Source organism: Sphaeramia orbicularis, chromosome 5 (genome assembly GCF_902148855.1).
Source record: "Sphaeramia orbicularis chromosome 5, fSphaOr1.1, whole genome shotgun sequence".
NCBI classification, from domain to species: Eukaryota; Metazoa; Chordata; class Actinopteri; order Kurtiformes; family Apogonidae; genus Sphaeramia; species Sphaeramia orbicularis.
Window position 1 is genome coordinate 58,381,363 of NC_043961.1, and position 18,084 is coordinate 58,399,446.

General features: G+C 33.8%; 1 protein-coding gene across 3 annotated transcripts; it reads left to right on the forward strand.

Moving 5' to 3' along the window:
- The first annotated feature begins 4,298 nt into the window (after positions 1–4,298).
- LOC115418898 (transcription factor HES-5-like) lies at positions 4,299–17,519 on the forward strand. 3 transcript variants are annotated; one of them, XM_030133433.1, is made up of 3 exons: positions 4,299–4,451; positions 4,563–4,874; positions 17,374–17,519. In XM_030133433.1, exons 1-3 carry the CDS (start codon positions 4,329–4,331, stop codon positions 17,482–17,484), a joined length of 546 nt encoding a protein of 181 aa, XP_029989293.1. In that variant the 5' UTR covers positions 4,299–4,328; the 3' UTR covers positions 17,485–17,519. The 3 variants fall into 3 exon arrangements, with proteins under 3 accessions (XP_029989293.1, XP_029989292.1, XP_029989295.1); XM_030133432.1 differs by having other exon boundaries at positions 4,563–4,823; positions 17,323–17,518; XM_030133435.1 differs by lacking the exons at positions 4,299–4,451; positions 4,563–4,874 and adding an exon at positions 16,822–16,959 and having other exon boundaries at positions 17,071–17,518.
- Positions 17,520–18,084: the final 565 nt, after the last annotated feature.

An 18,084-nucleotide genomic window follows, 5' to 3' on the forward strand; every position in this document is an offset into this window, starting at 1 on the left:
AATGTGCTGAGCAGCAAAAGGCCTGGACTCCACTGCTGTATGACAGGGTGCTGGCCACTCCCACTGGACGTTAGGCACTTTTATAGTCATTGAGTTCTTAATTTGCATTGATACAGCTTATATTTCTGCTGTGTCAATGAATTATTTGTGTTTGTGAACCCTTTAATTAAAAGGGAAATTATGATTTTGTTTTATCTTTAAGCATATTGTTTAATTTTAATTTTGCTTCATTATGGTACAGCTTATGTACCAAGTGCCAAATGTTTTGTCGTTACAATAAATAATTTTGAAACTAACATTTTTTCTGTCACTTATTTGTGGTTTTGTGATTCGATTGTGGAAATAGGGATGGTGTATGTCGTATAACACAAAGAAAAGCTTTTAATCCTACTGACAGCTTTGATTACACTGGGTTACAAAAAAATGCTTTTTGCAAGTTGTCTAGGTTTTCTCAACTGAATTAGGACCATTTTGCACCGCTAAATCCAAAAATGATATCTGTTTTTCTCAATCAGGTCAGGTTTTTTTTGCTAATTTGATTTTGAAAAATTTGATCTTCTCACAAAATTGATTACATTTTTGTGACTTTATCAGTTGATTTTTTATATAGTTCTCACCCAAAATAGGTTTGAAGAGAAAAAAAATCATTTTCTAACAGGATTCCTGTTAGGTACAATGGTGTATTCACCGCAGATGTAGCAGAATACGTCAGGCTTATTTTTGCAAGATCTTCTAGTCGAAGCCATTTCATTCACTTGTAATATTAAAAAAAACATTAATCATAAATTGGCAAAAGTAAAATCTTCAGAACTCATTTATTGCAAGAAATATGAAAGAATTTTGTATCATATGATGTGAAAATGCCCATAAATGTAAACAAAAATGTTAAAAAGCCAATATGTAGCATAGTTCAGAAAGTTGACCTGATTGAGCAAAATGAATGTGATTTTTGGATTCAGCACACCAAAATGATCCTAAATCAGCTCAAAAAACTTCAACTATAAATTTGTTGTTGACCAGTGTTATAGTTCACAAATGCATACATTAGATCAGTGGTTTCCAACCTTTTTTAACTCGTGACCCCATTTTAACATCACAAATTTCTGGCGACCCCAGACATTCAAAACAGAGACTTTTTTTTTTTTTTTGCTAAAATAATTTTTTTTTGATCATGTAATAGTTTCCTCGACAATGTTGCAAATAAACGTTAATTTTAGATGACATTTAGTCTGTATAATGTATATTATTGTGGACGGAGGCAGTAAATCCAGGTGTAGATTACTGCACAAAGTGAGAATTTGATTTTCCTTGGTCAGGATATGTACAGTCAGTCCAGCTGTGACTTACAAGGCTGACAATTAATACTGAACAAACAAGAACTCAAACTATGAATAATGAAAGAGCTGCAGCATCTGAAACCGACCACAATGAACATTTGACAGATAAACAGAACCACAGTGCTGCAGTTTCAGACTCACAGTTTGTCTTTTATGGATTGGGATTGTCTCTGTCAACTCAACATATATATATTTTTTATTAGTAATTTTATTTATTTTTATTTCAATTACTAGAAATTTCAGATGACCCCATTTGAATTCCAGGTGACCCCATGTGGGATCCCGATCCCAAGGTTGAAAAACACTGCATTAGATGTAAAACAAAAGTCAAGGCTGATATTTCCAAGTGATTTTAAGCCACTTTTCTTATTCTTATCATAATTATGAAAAGGTGAAGCCATACTGCACCTGAGTGAGTTCAAGTTGACTGAAAGCTGCAGGATCTGGGTGGAAAAAATGCCAGAGATTAAGAGTAGAAAGGTCAAGTTATGATTGTGGACAGTGACTGGTGATGACAGCTGTCAGTCATGTATTGAACCGCCTACCTGTCTGGAAAAGCCTGTAATCAGCCTGAAAAAACAAACGACTGGATCCACTTGAATTACAATACACTGAAAGGTCATTATGGACATGAAATGATGCTTAGAATAAAAACAAACGTCATGCACAGCAGTTTTTATTGTTATACCTTTTTAGTAACAATATTTGTGTGCCAATAGGTAAAAAAAAAAAAAAAAAAATGGAGGGAAAGCCAGCAACCAGTAGGCTTCTTTCCCTCCATATGGCTACTGACGTTTATCTACGTCTCAGATCCAGCGCTGAGGAGTTAATGGCCGACACAAAAGGGCCATTCAAAGGCTTTAGTGCTACACTGATCACAGCACCATGGGAACCTAAGCTCTGTTCTCTACTCACCCTGGATACCAGCGACAAGACAGAGAAACATCTGCTACATCTGCCAGTGGCCCAGTCCCTGCGGTAAACCCAGATGGAACACTTAAGTGGTTTTAAAAAAAAAAAAAAAAAAAGAAGAAGAAGAATATAAACACAAAACAAAGTCCGACTAAAATGGTTAAATCCTTTCAAAATATTACAATTGAAAATGTGTTTAATCTGTTTTATTATTTTATTGAGATTCAAGTTTATTTGTCATTTCAGCATATAAAAAAATACACAGAAACGAAATATTGTACTCAGGTCGCCGACTGTCAGCAGCATTTAGTAAATGGTATAAATTACTGATAAAATAATAAAATAATAAAATACTGATTTAAAATAGCAATAACAATACCCCCCCCCTGAAAATTACCGATAAATAACTAAAAAGTTTTATTTCTTAAGTGCACCGCAGTAAAGTGCCAATTTAAAGTGTATTCCAGGGTTCAAGCTCAAGTTATTAGTTCTGAAGTTGCATTTGTTTTGTTTTAAAGGAGTGCAATAACAGAGTATGAGCCTAAAACCCGATTTAACTATTTAAGTCATCAGTATACTGTAAAAAACAAACAAACAAACAAACAAACAAACAAACAAAAAACTCACATATTTTATGAATTTTCCAAAGTTGGCAAAGGGTAACTAACAAATTTGTTCAGCGTCGAAAGGAAGCCAGACTATCATTCTGATGTTATGATGCTGGACAACAGAAGTTAAATAAATAAATAAAATAAAAATAAATGCATGCATGCCACATGTTACATCACTACCCGTGTCAAGTTACAATGTAATATTTTTATTAAACTTTATCCAGAACAATGAAATCATGTTGAGGCCTGCGTATTTTGCATATTTTGTGCAGAAGCATGCTATTATTTCAGTGAATATGCACCCTTTTTGAAAAAATGCAGACCCCTGCATAATGTACGCTATTTGCTTGATTATACATTGAATTACACTGGTCAACAACAAATTTACTGTTTAAGTTTTTTGAGCTGATTTAGGATAATTTTGGTGTGCTGAATCCAAAAATCACATTCATTTTGCTCAATTAGGTCAACTTTCTGAACTATGCTACATATTGGCTTTTTAACATTTTTGCTTACATTTATGGGCATTTTCACATCATATGATACAAAATTCTTTCATATTTCTTGTAATAAACGAGTTCTGAAGATTTTACTTTTGCCAATTTATGATTAATGTTTTTTTTTTAATATTACAGATGAATGAAATGGCTTCGACTAGAAGATCTTGCAAAAATAAGCCTGAAGTATTCTGCTCCATCTGCGGTGAATACACCATTGTACCTAACAGGAATCCTGTTAGAAAATGATTTTTTTTCTCTTCAAACCTATTTTGGGTGAAAACTATATAAAAAAATTAACTGATAAAGTCACAAAAATGTAATCAATTTTGTGAGAAGATCAAATTTTTCAAAATCAAATTAGCAAAAAAACATGACCTGATTGAAAAAAACAGATGTCATTTTTGGATTTAGCGGTGCAAAATGGTCCTAATTCAGTTGAAAAAACCTAGACAACTTGCAAAAAACATTTTTTTGTAACCCAGTGTTATGCGATCACTTTTTTTTTAAGACTTAAGACATATGAAATAGTCCAAGGCAGAACAACACACAAACATCAAACCCCATCTACCCACTCATCCAAAAGGCTCAGAGAGAAGGAAAAATAAAAAAAATAAAATAAAATAAAATAAAAATGAATGAATAGTCTAATGCAGGATAATTAGCTCAGTCAGTGTCACTGACCCCATCATCAGGCAGCAGATCTGTTGTCTCTCCAGGGTCACCACTTTCCCAGATTCATCCAGAGCTCGGTAAGTCTGTGTCCATTACCCTCCTTTCTGTCCACCTGTTCCCCAGAGATCCAACCATTGTCCCCAAGGCAAAAAAAACAACAACCAGGATTCAATGAGTTGTTGCTCCACATGCCTTATTGTCTTACCAAGCTCTATGATTGGTTAAGAGTGTGAGAAAATCCATCCAGACCAAGACCCACACATTCATATGGAGATGTGGGACTATAAATAGGAGGGATGAAGCCAGCACAGATCAGATTGTCTCTACACAGACCTCCACAGCACACACATCCAACCATGGCACCGACAATCACTGCAGCAATGACCAACTCTGAGGAGCATCTGACTCTGACACACAAGGTAAATGCAAGATTTCACTGCATGGACATTTGGAGCATTTCCTCTTCTGTGTGTGTTTGTATATTCATTTCCAGGATGAGTTTATTCATGACATTTTTCTTGTGTCTACAGCTGAGAAAGCCTCTGGTTGAGAAGCTCCGCAGAGAGCGAATCAACAGCAGCATCGAGCAGCTCAAGTCTCTCCTGGGTCCAGAGTTCCTCCAACAGCAGCCAGACTCCAAGATGGAGAAAGCAGACATCCTGGAGATGACAGTGTGTTTTCTGAGACGACTGCAGCAGCAGCAGCAGAATCACGTTGTGGACTCAGCAGCTGTTGATCAGGGCTACTCTAGATGCGCCCAGAAGGTGGTGAACTTCCTGTCCAAGGAGGAGGTGCAGACCCAGTCCCAGAGAAGACTGAAGAACCACTTCAACAAGCTCCAGGTTTCATCTGAGTACAGCTTGAGAGGGTCTGACCTCTGTGACCAGACCAGCTTCAAGACAGAGAAGAGTGCAGTCAGCAGCGCCCTCTGGAGGCCGTGGTAGACACCAGCAGACTGGAGAAGACGAAGGATCAGTAGTTCCATTCACAACTTTTAGAACAGACTGTAAACGTTTGACATTCAAACATGAAAATGTGATTTCCATGAAAGTGCTGAAACTAAACAGTTTCCTTCTCATTTTACTAAATGAGCATTTGTGGTTTGGTTACTATTGGTGATCAATATGGTTAGAGTATAGAATATACGTAGTTTCTAAGTATGACTTGTTTTTTTATTGTTTTATTTTATTTTATTTTATTCTGTTTTTTAGTTTAGAACAGGGGTGTCAAACTCATTTTATTTCATGGGTCAGATTCAGCTAAATTTGATCTGAAACCAGTAAAATAATAACATAACCAGTAAAATACTAACATAATAATATATAAATAATGTCAACTCCAAACTTTTCTCGATGTTTTAGAGCAAAAAAAGTTAAATTACATTATGAAAAGGTTTACATCTACAAACTATCCTTTCAAAAGATGTGAATAACATGAACAAAACTGAAAAAATAAGTGTAATTTTAACAATATTCTGCCTCAGTTTATCATTTCCACATGTACATTATAACGTACAGATCACAGTGGATCTACAAACACGCAAAACACTGAGTAACAGGCAGAATATTGGTGAAATTGTACTTGCTTCTCTTAAGACATTTCAGGTTATTCACATTTTTTGCAAAATTATACTTCGTTTTAATGTAAATACATGAAAATATTTACATTTTATATTTAAGAGAAACATTTGGAGTTGTCATTCTTTATATGTTATTATGATGGTATTTTACTGGTCTGACCCACTTGAGATTGAATTGGTCTGAATGTGGAACCTGAACTAAAAGAATTGTTCATATCTTCAGTGTAATTTTTGCATTTCACAAATTCATCCCAAGGGTCGGACTGGACCCTTTGGCGGGCCGGATTTGGCCCCCGGGCTGCATGTTTGACAAATGTGGTTTAGAAGTATCTCAGTTGTAGAGAAATATGTCCATAGTGGATGCTCCCTCTTCTTGTGTCTAAAGGTTTTGAATTTTTCAAAGACTTAAATGGAAGGAAAAGCTTCTTGAGGCATTACACTATTATCACAATGTGATAACTACTGATGGATCTGTTTTAAGATCAAACATTTTTTATTCATAAGGAAACTTTGGATGTGAACAAAGTGTTGTGAACAAACTGTCTATGTTAGACTGTATTATGTCCTCTACTCTGTTGGAGAACAATGTGTCTTGGAGAAGTGTCCCAAGTGTCTGTTGTGATGCGTCATCACCTCTGTTAGCCTCCAGTGGGGGTTTTTACACCTTCAATAAAAACAAATTAACTGAATTTTTGATCTTTGACAATCATTTCTTTGTTTCTTGTAACTTTGTTGGCGTATTGAATTTAGAGCTGCAACCGATTAATTGACTCAAAGTGATCCAAAAAAATCATTCAACCGCAATTCTCCTGAATCAAAGCCTTGTTTCCTTCATTTCTCTGTTGTTAAACATTGGTTCCACTGTTGTGTTTCACACGGACGCTTATTGTGACGCACAAAGAAGTTTCAATTCAGGAAAACTGCAATAGCACTGGTCTACAATTTTTTAGAAATGATTTGCTTCAGACATTAAATGTGCTAAATGCTACATATTTTAATAAGATTAATTAGAAAATAAATGATAAAAGTGCCGGTTTGCTGATGTTTTCAAGGTATATGATTAAGTGTTATTACACATATATATTGGTTTATGTACATTTCTATAATAGTTTTATAAATCTTCCACTAAATAGAACCTGTAAAGTGAATGTATTCTAATGTGCAGACAGTGTTTTGAAGTAGATCTTGTAGCTCTGAGACAAATATTCCTTTGGAGTCAAACCCATTCTCTCGTTAATTCTTGAATTTCACATTTTGACCCAAGGCTGTATCTTGGAAAGTTCAGCCAACCAGCATTTTTGACTTGATTTTTCTTTATCAGTGACTCTCATGTGGTAAAATTTCATGACTTTTATTCTGGAAGCATTTTCCTTGTAGACCAGTGTAGAATATCTCCCTTCAGTCAATTCGAGTCGATTAATCGAATAGGGACTTTTTGCATTGACTTCAAGCACCTAGTCGATTAATCGGTTGCAGCTCTAATTGAATTTGAAGTTTATTTCAGATTCTGGTACTTTATAATAAAACAGAAGTGTAATAAACTGTCTGAGGACTTGATAATCTGAATCACAAAACAGAAAAAGCACAGACTGATGACTTAAAATTTCCTTTCTTTCAACTCTACTCTCAATTTTCATTTGAGTTTATGCAGTGTACCTATAAACAGCATATTAAATGGATGATTGAATAGATAATTTTAAAAATCATTTTAGATAATGGGATAGTTTTTTGCATTTCAATGGGCCAGCTACTTATTTTTATTTTAGTGCTCACTGTGACTTTTTTTTTTTTTTTTTTCAGCAACAAACAAACAACAACAACAACAACAACGGTGCCAAAAGCAGTCTTCTTTGTGTATTGGATCTCCATTAATCATGCTTTTAAAACCCACCAGAACAAAACCGACAGTTTATGGCAGTAAACCTTCAGTGTTACTTTGCGCTCAAGATTTTAGGGCTACTGTTTCCTCTCCAAAACGACAAGGTCACACACTGTAACTAATGTGATGTGCAATAAGACACACTTCTATTGTTCCTCCAATAAAAGGACAGAGTGTGGGAAACCAGGGAAAACTCACTCACAGAGAGAGAGAGAAAGACCGTGTGGGACAAAAGAGCCAGACATCTGCCCTGGAGGAAAGGAGGGACGTCTCTGGAGGAACAGGACACGTCAAATACGCTTCTCAGCTTTTAGCTAGTACGTGACTCATTACTTTGGAAATATTTGGAGCTTCATTTTAACCCTTTCATGCATAAATTATGAGAACCTTTGTCAAGATTTTATTCCTGAGTGTTTTTATTCCCCGTTAGGCATGAAAAAACAATGTGGATTAATTTTTTATTGAACCAATTTTTTTATGAATGTAGATTTGTTTCTTTATTGCTCTAATCCAGGGGCGTCAAACTCATTCTAGTTCAGGGGCCACGTACAGACTAATATGACATAAAGTGGGCCGGACCAGTCAAATAATATAAATAATTGGATAAGAACTGATAAATAATATCAACTCCAAAGTTTTTTCTTACATTTTTGAGGGAAAAAAGTCAAATTCCGTAATGAAAATGTTTACATCGACAAACTGTACTCGAACATAACATGAACAAATATGAACAACCTGAAAATTCTTAAGAAAAATAAGTGCAATTTTAACAATATTACGCCGTAGTTTATCATTTACACATGTATATCACAGCTTACAGATCACAGTGGATCCACAAATACACGAAACATTCAGTAACAGGCAGAATATTGGTATGATTCCAAATACTTCTCTTAAGACATTTCAGATTGCTCACATTTTTTTGTAAAATGTTAGTCTGTAAATGTAAATATTTGTGTAATTTTACCTTTTTTACACTAAAACAAAGAGAGAAATTTGTGGTTTTCTTTATTTACAGGTTATTATGACAGTTTTTACTGGTCTGACCCACTTTAGATTGAATTGACCTAAAATGATTTTAACATCATTGATCATTAATAATTTGAGTGTAATTTTTGCGTTTCATAAATTCATCCCACGGGCCGGATTGTTTGACACCTGCGCTCTAACCATAAAAAAATATTTTCAATCCAAAAAAAATTTGCCATAAAAAAAACCTTCTCAATCAAAGATAAAAAAAAGTGTTGAATGCATAAAAAAAATATTTTAAAAAAAATTGCATTTGAACACTTTTGTCTTTCATTGAAAATGTTTTTTTGTTTGTTTGTTTTAGTTTTTTTTTTTCTTTTGTTTTTTGTTTTTGTTTTTTTGATTGAAGTGAATTTTTTTTTTTTTTTTTTGATTGAAAATATTTGTTTTTGGTTTGTACTCGTAGCATAGTAAATGTACTGTGGTTCATTCCACTACTAGAAAACAAAGTCAAATAAAGCAATTTGGGTGATTAAACTGGTAAAATATTCAATAAAATAATCACAAATATAATTAAAAGTAACAAAATAAAATGAATGCAAAAAATATGTATATTTAAGATCCAAAAAATTGCATTTGATTGATTTTCTTTGATTGAGTAAGGTTTGGTTTTTTTTATATTGAAGTGATTTTTGTTTTAATTGAATTTTTTTTTTTTGTTTTTTTGTTTTTTGGTTAAAGCAATAAAGAAACAAATGTACCTTCATATTTTTTCGTGGACTTCCAAAAATGTTCACTCCGCTGGACACCATGTGTTTAATTTTTGAAGCAAAGAATGCAATATCAGAAAGTGATCTACTACGTGAAAACTATCAAATCAAAACATTTATAATGCAGCTAATCTGATGTTTTCTCACATTTTATCATACTCCCAATTTTTATTAGCAATTGATTCACACTCAAACATGTCACTGCAGATCAGGTTTATTAAGAACAGCAAAGTTACAGTACTGGTGTGAATGTTAGTGTATTATTGTGGGATGGTGCATGAGCGTCCACTGCGTTAACTCATATCAAAACAACAAAACCCATGAATACACAAGAGAACAGATGTAGAATAGCTGTCCACTGTAGTGACCACTATGCATGAAAGGGTTAAGGAAATAAACCAAGGTTAACAATATTTTACACATTGTTTAATCCGTTTTTTATTACATGTGCAGTTATGAATGACAGGCAAACAAATTTTTCTATAATGCTCTGTCAGAGATACCCTGTAAACTCCTATACTGAGGTTTTTGGGAGGTTTTTTTGTTTTGTTTTTTTGTTTTGTTTTTGTTTTTTACATCATAGCATGTCCTTCCTATGTGTTTCTAATGAATAAAAAACAACATTGCACCAAACAATCTACATATCCATAAGTACATTCAACAAATTTAGATGCACTTGTCAAAAACAGTAATGAATTTGTTCTGAAGTTACATAAAGTCTGTTTCAGCTGTAGATAATGTAGATTTAACCCATAAAGACCCAGTGCTACTTTTGTGATAGTCCCCAGATGATTTTTTCTTTATATTTAACCTTTCTAGAGTGATTTATCACCATTCATTGCAATATTATCTTCTGTTTTTTGCATTTTTTTTTTGAAAACCTGGTATTTTCTTGTATTTAATTCACTGATCATGTAGATGTTCATAAAAACTCAGATTAAAATTGAGTTATTTAATAAAAAACAGAGAAAACTGAAGAAAACGTTACTTTTTTTTGTTGAAAGTGCTTTTATCACATATCCAGTCACAGAAAAACATAATACAGGCATTGTTGTTTTGTTTTTTAACCCTAACCCATGAACATACCCACCCTGTTGCACTAAAAAAAAAAAAAAAAAAAAAAGATAATTGACAATAATAATAATAATAATAATAATAATAATAATAATAATAATAATAATAATAATAATAATAATAATAATAATAATAAATAAATAAATAAATAAGGAACACAGATATTAGTCACAGACTTGTATTAATAAGACTGCTGTAGAATAAGTGAGGGATCTACCTCTTTTATGTGATTCAGAACAGGTTGCCAGGTACTAAAAAACTTATTGGCACATCCTCTTATAGAATATCTGATTTTTTCCAATGTTAAATGATGTAAAAGATCCAGAAACCAAGATTTCAATGTTAAAGGTTGCTTATCTTTCCATTTTAGTAGTAGAAAACGTTACTTTTAAAGCAAAATCTATCCTTAACTGAACATAAACCCAGTGTGTCCATCCACTGTTATTGGTCCAACTCCATGGGTTTTACTGGTGAATCAATGTTGTAGAAGATGACGGTGTTTCCATGGTAACTACAGAGCCTCTGAATGTCCAAATGAGTCATATCTGATGACCATGAAAAGATGACAAACCATATTTTACACCAATTATTTACATGTATTGATAGGATTAGTGGATCAACAGGTATTTAACAGTTTACATCAGCAGTAGGTTTGTGTCGCTGAAGGCTGTTTGGGTCTTTATGGGTTAAAATATTATCCTCTGCATTTTGCAATTTTCAGAGAAAGTCAGATATTTTCCTATAGTTAACCCTTTCATGTATGAATTATGAGATCCTTAATCAAGATTTTTTTTTTTTCCTGAGTTTTTTATTCTTCTTTAGGCATGAAAAAAAACAATGTAATTGATTTTTCTTTTTTTTTTTCTTTTTTTCTTTTTTTTTTTTTCTTATGAACCTATTTTTCGTGGAGTTACAAAAACGTCCACTCAGCTGGACACCGTTTGTTTAATTTTTGAAGCTCCGAAACATGTATTTACTGACATACTGTGTGAAAACTATTAACTAAAAGCATTTTTGACCTCCTGAGACCCAGCAATACATTTTTGTCCTCTGTAGGGGACAAAAGTTTGACAGTCTTACTTAAAAAATGCTGTCCATTGTAAAGGACATCCCATTGAAAAAAAATAAATAAATAAAAATAATTTTTTTTAAAAATGTCTTGGGGAAAAAAAAAAAAACAAAAGGAAAAAAAACCTGTTGTATTATGTAGCTTCCAATCAAGACAATTGTTTAATGGAAAAAAGCAAAAAAATGTCACTTTCCTGGGTCTCAGGAGGTTAATACTGCTAATCTGATGTTTTCTCACATTTGAACATACTATAATACTAGTTATTACTCACTCAGATAATATGCAAAAGAAAAAAAAAAACTTTTTTGTTGAAAAAAAAACAAACTCTGTTAATTACAGTCTAATAACAATTAGTAATTGATTTAGTTAAAAGAGAGGAAACTTACAGGAATGTCAGTGTATGGGATGATGCATGAGCGTCCACTGTGTTGGCTGATATGAAACTAAAACAACAAAACCCATGAATATGTAAGAGAACAGCTGGAGAAGAACTGTCCACTGTAATGACCACTACGCATGAAAGGGTTAATTTACTGATCATGTAGATCACAGGTGTCAAACACGCGGCCCGGGGACCAAAACCGGCCCGCCTAAGGGTCCAATCCGGCCCCTGGGATGAATTTGTGAAATGCAGAAATTACACTGAAGATATTAACAATCAAGGATGTTAGAATTACTTTAGGTCAGTTCAATCTCAAGTGGGTCAGAGCAGTAAAATACTATCATAATAATCTATAAATAATGAAAACTACATTTTTTTCTTCTTGTTGTTGTGTAAAAAAGTAAAATTACACAAAAGTGTTTACATTTACAGACTAGCCTTTTGCAAAAATGTGAATAACCTAAAATTTCCTAAGAGAAGTATGTGGAATTGTACCAATATTCTGCCTGTTACTAAATGTTTTGTGTATTTGTAGATCCACTGTGATCTGTACGTTGTGATGCATATGTATAAATGATAAACTAAGGCGTAATATTGTTAAAATTGCAGTTATTTTTCTTAAGAAATTTCAGGTTCATATTTGTTCATGTTATGTTCAAGTACGGTTCGTAGATGTATACATTTTCATTATGGAATTTGACTTTTTTTCACTCAAAAGCAGAGAAAAAAACTTTGGAGTTGATATTATTTATAAGTTCTTATCTGATTATTTATATTATTTTGCTGGTCTGGCCCACTTTATATCATATTAGGCTGTATGTGGCCCCTGAACTAAAATGAGTTTGACACCCCTGATGTAGATGTTTATAAAATCTGAGCGTAAAGTCAAAGGTTATTAGATCAAATCAGAAAAACTTAAGGAAAAAGTGACTTTTTCCACAAAATTTATAATTGACTGAACATAAAAACAAATTTATCAAACTCCATGGGTTTTACTGGTGAATCAGTGTGTTTCCATGGTAACTACAGAGCCTCTGAACATCCAAATGGGTCATATCTGATGATCAGTAGATGGTTTGTGTCACAGGTGGCTGTTTGGGTCGTTATGGGTTAAAATGTTGAAATGTGCAGATAATTACCCCACAAGATGTTTATTAACGTTATGTAAGGCATGTATTTCAGAGTTGCCCATTCACTTCTTCTATATCTTTATATTCCAGGGCTGTCAAACTCATTTCAGTTCAGGGGCCACATACAGTCTGATATGATCTAAAGTGGGCCGGACCAGTAAAATGATATGAATAATAGGATAAGAACTTAGAAATAGTGTCAACTCCAAAGTTTTCTCTCTGTTGTTGAGTGAAAAAAGTAAAATTCCATTATGAAAACGTTAAACCTACGAACTGTACTTGAACATAACATGAACAAATATGAACAACGTGAAAATTCTTAAGAAAAAAAGTGCAATGTTAACAATATTACACCTAAGCTGATCATTTATACATGTGCATCACAACTTAAAGATTTAGTAACAGGCAGAATATTGTTAAAATTCTATGTACTTCTCTTAAGACGTTTCAGATTGTTCATATTTGTTCAGGTTATTCATATTTTTTTGTAAAAGGATAGTCTGTAAATGTAACTTTTTTTCTAATTCTACTTTTTTTATTCTAAAACAAAGAGGAAAATTTGCATTTTTCATTATTTATAGGTCATCATGATAATATTTTACTTGTCTGATCCACTGTAGATTGAATTGACTTAAAATGATTTTAACATGCTCGATTATTAACCCTTTCGTGCGTAGTGGTCACTACAGTGGACAGCAGTTCAAATCTGTTTCACTTGTTCCACTGGCAGATTTTTTTTTTTTTACTTAATTCAAGATTATTTTGCTTAATTCAAACAAAAAAAAATCTGCCAATGGAACAAGTGAAAATGATCTTGGTAAGAGTTCTTGAAATAACATTTTCAAGATCTATTGTCTAAAAATCAGTTCTTATATCTCACTGAAAAGTTACTCTTTAGGTGATTATGTCTGATTTTAAGTGTGATGAGATATTTGGACTAGAAATGAAGAAAAAATACACTTGGTAAGCTTTAGATTTTTGCAGTGAGGTGCATCATTCATACGCTGACATTCACACCATTACTGTAACTTTGCTGTTCTTGATAAATCTGATCTGCGCTAACATATTTGAGTGTAAATCAAATGCTAATTGTTATTAGACTGTAATTAACTTTATTTTTTTTACAATAACGTTTTTTTTTTCATACTATCTGACTAATAACTAGTATTATGGTATATTAAAATGTGAGAAAACACATAAAAAACGTTTTTATGTCATAGTTTTCACACAGTTTGCTAGTAAATGCATGTTTTTTTTTTTTTTAAATTAAATGCTTGAGATCCAGCTGAGGCGATATTTTTGTAACTCCATGAAAAATAGGTTCATAAAAAATTGTCAATCGCATTGTTTTTTTCATGCCTATAGAGGAATAAAAATACTCAGGTAGAAAATCTTCATTAAGATTCTTATAATTCATGCATGAAAGGGTTAATATCTTCAGTGTAATTTTTGTTTTTCACAAATTCATCCCAGGGGCCAGATTGGACCCTTTGGTGGGCCGGTTTTGGCCCCCGGGCCGCATATTTGACACCTGTGCTCTATTCTGTAAATTTTGTTTGTTCATAAACAGCTTTCTAATGGATTTTGCTGTGGGAGGACGGCTGGAGCTGCTTGTGTCGGGATGAATTAGCATTTAACAAGGCACGTGCCTATTGTTGAGCGGGAGCTGTCGATAGACAGAGTGTGGGAAAGCTCTGGAGAACAGAGTCACAGTTCAGCGTGATTAGCATCCTCAACCCCACCAGCACCTGACTATTCTCCAGGGGGAGTTGGCACACTTCAAGAAAATTAATTGATTCATCAAAATTCATAAAAGTATATCAAGAAATCAAGTAAGCAAAACATATGGAATAATATGATCAGTTTCCATGCAACTAAGACAAACCGTTCAGGAGAATACCTTCATTACTCATCTTTTAACATGTTTGTTTAATGTTTAATTTAATATAAATAAAAGCCAAAAGCCAGCCCAGGGTGTTGTGTCCCTCCAGATGGTGGGTGACGTCAGGCTCCATCTCAGTTACAGCACACGGCAGACATCTGTCACAAAAGCCCCATTCAGGCTCCTTTTGTAGAGGACTGACCACAGCATTCAGGACTCAGTGTGGGAAAGTGAGAGGAACTTTTTACTCACACTGAAGAACAGCCGCAAGACAGAGGACACATCTGCTGTAGCTGGACGTCGTGTCTGAACTCGTCCCAGCGCTGGTTTTATGTACCTCAGCACCTGAAAAAGAACTAAAGATAACAAACCCTTAAAAGTAGACAGATTTGTTGAAGTTAAAGCCATTGAATATAAATGAGAACTGAGATACGTTTACAGCTTTGTCAGAGTTAATAGTTGGAATACGCATATTTTACACTTGATAACTTTATAACAATCTCAGGGAAGTATTTCTGTGCATGGTTTTGACATTTTTTATCAACCTTTAGCTAAAGTTTAAAAAAAAAAAAAAAAGCTAAAGTACATGTTTTTAAAAAGAGATTTAGGAGGCAAAAATCTGTAATTTAACAGAATTTTCACTGTTTATTTTACAGATTTTTCCTGCATTTTTAAGATACAGGAAAATATCAATGAAATGACAAAAATAGTCTGTGATTTTACATGTCAAATGTAAAATAACACGAAAAAAACAGCAATTGTGAATAACCAGAAAATTTCCATTTTTTAAAAGAAACTTTTTCTTTTTTCACAGAAAAATACAGTTAAAATACATTTGCAAATATATCATAATTTCACAAATATTTCTTTTCTATTTATGAGATTAAACTGTTAATTTAAAGTTTAATACTGTTAAAAAAATAATAATAATAAAACAAGATAAAATTACTGACAATTAACTGTAAAAGAAGTATTTGTTCTGTAAGTTTAACAAGACTTGTTTGTTAATTGATGAATATCTTATAAATATCTTGAGGTTTCACAAAAAAAAAAGTTGAATGAATGTATTTTTGTGAATGTATAACATGTATAAGCACTGATAAACTGTCCAAATACAGTTTTTATCAGTGGATTGGACAACTGAGTCTCACTGAAAATTATTTACAGTTTAATCTCATAAATAGAAAAGAAATATTTGTGAAATTGTGATACATTTGCAAATGTATTTCAAATTGTATTTTTCTGTGAAAAAAGAAAAAAAAAAAATTTAAATGGAAATTTTATGGTTATTCACAGTTAGAAATTTTTTGTGTCATTTTACACTTGACATGAAAAATCACAGTCTGTTTTTGTCATTTCATTGATATTTTCCTGTATCTTAAAAATGCAGGAAAAATCTGTAAAATAAACAGTGAAAATTCTGTTAAATTACAATTTTTTTTTTACAGTGTATGTGAATAAAATGAATGAATGAATGAATGAATGAAAGTTGCATTTCCAAAGCAAATATCTTATATATAATATTTTGACAAACAGCATTGCTGGAATTAATAATAATTGAATAACTGTTATGCTTTATTATAATATACACTATTCATAGTTGCAAAGAAGCACAACAGATATCTGAATGATCCCTGTATTTGCCCATATTTTACTCTTGCCATGATGGAAATCCTCCTAAAAGGGGATGAGTAGGCCTTGTAATAACTATACTGACCAGAGTGAAAATATTGATCTAAGCTAATGTTTAGATCAATGTCGTTCCTCCACGTGTGTGATGTGATAATAAGCGTGTGCTCATTCATTGATCCCAGCATCAGGCAGCAGATCAGCGCTCGCCCCAGGGTCACCACTTTCCCACATTCACACAGAGTCTCTCTCCATCACCCCCCTGTCATCCACCTGCTCCCCTGAGACTTACCCATAGTTCCCAAAGGCAGGAGCAGCATTCAGCATGCTGCTGCTTTGAATGTCCCACAAAGCTCTCTGATTGGCTGAGAACTGTGAGAAACTCCATCCAGACCGAGACCCACACATTCATATGGAGATGTGGGACTATAAATAGGAGGGATGAAGCCAGCACAGATCAGATTGTCTCTACACAGACCTCCACAGCACACACATCCAACCATGGCACCGACAATCACTGCAGCAATGACCAACTCTGAGGAGCATCTGACTCTGACACACAAGGTAAATGCAAGATTTCACTGCATGGACATTTGGAGCATTTCCTCTTCTGTGTGTGTTTGTATATTCATTTCCAGGATGAGTTTATTCATGACATTTTTCTTGTGTCTACAGCTGAGAAAGCCTCTGGTTGAGAAGCTCCGCAGAGAGCGAATCAACAGCAGCATCGAGCAGCTCAAGTCTCTCCTGGGTCCAGAGTTCCTCCAACAGCAGCCAGACTCCAAGATGGAGAAAGCAGACATCCTGGAGATGACAGTGTGTTTTCTGAGACGACTGCAGCAGCAGCAGCAGAATCAAACTGCAACAGCTGATAAGGGCTACTCCAAATGTTCCCAAGAGGTGGTGAACTTCCTGTCCAAGGAGGAGGTGCAGACCCAGTCCCAGAGAAGACTGAAGAACCACTTCAACAAGATGCAGTCTTCATCTGATATGAAAGAGGAGGACTTCTGTCTCCAGAGATCCACAGTCCAGACCAGCATCACCAAAGACAAGAGTCCAGTCAGCAGCGCCCCCTGGAGGCCGTGGTAGACACCTACAGACTGGACAGATGATTGGACTTTCTGTGACCATATGGTCCAGTGTTTCTGTGAAACAACACATTTACCCTTTATCCAGGGTATGTTTACTTATTAAAACTTCTGTGTGCAGAAGGGCTGGCATTGACTGAATTTCAGTTTTCATGTATTTTTGAAGAAAAACTTTATTATTTCTGTATAACCTACAGGTGAAGCACAGAAATAATGAGCATTAATGGTGTTTTTCCTTTGATTTGTTGATCTTGTTCTGTGAGGACAGATTAATGACACTTTTAGTCTGTGTGATTGTCTATATATGATCTGTTTTAGGTCAGTGATTACAAATGATTGATTGTATAATTATATTATACAATTACTTATGACTCATTTTGAGTAAGTTTTACTACTGTCTTCCTTTTATTGTTATTGACATTCAATCAGGAAGAGTCCTAACAGATCACCATGTGACTGATACTGACAAGCTTTTGTCTTTTAATATGGCAGAATACTTTGCCTCCAAGAAGAAAATGCATTTTCTTCTCGGCAAATGTTTGTCATGAATGTCAAATATCTCCTATTAAGATATTTATTGCCACATGTTTAAGCTAAACAA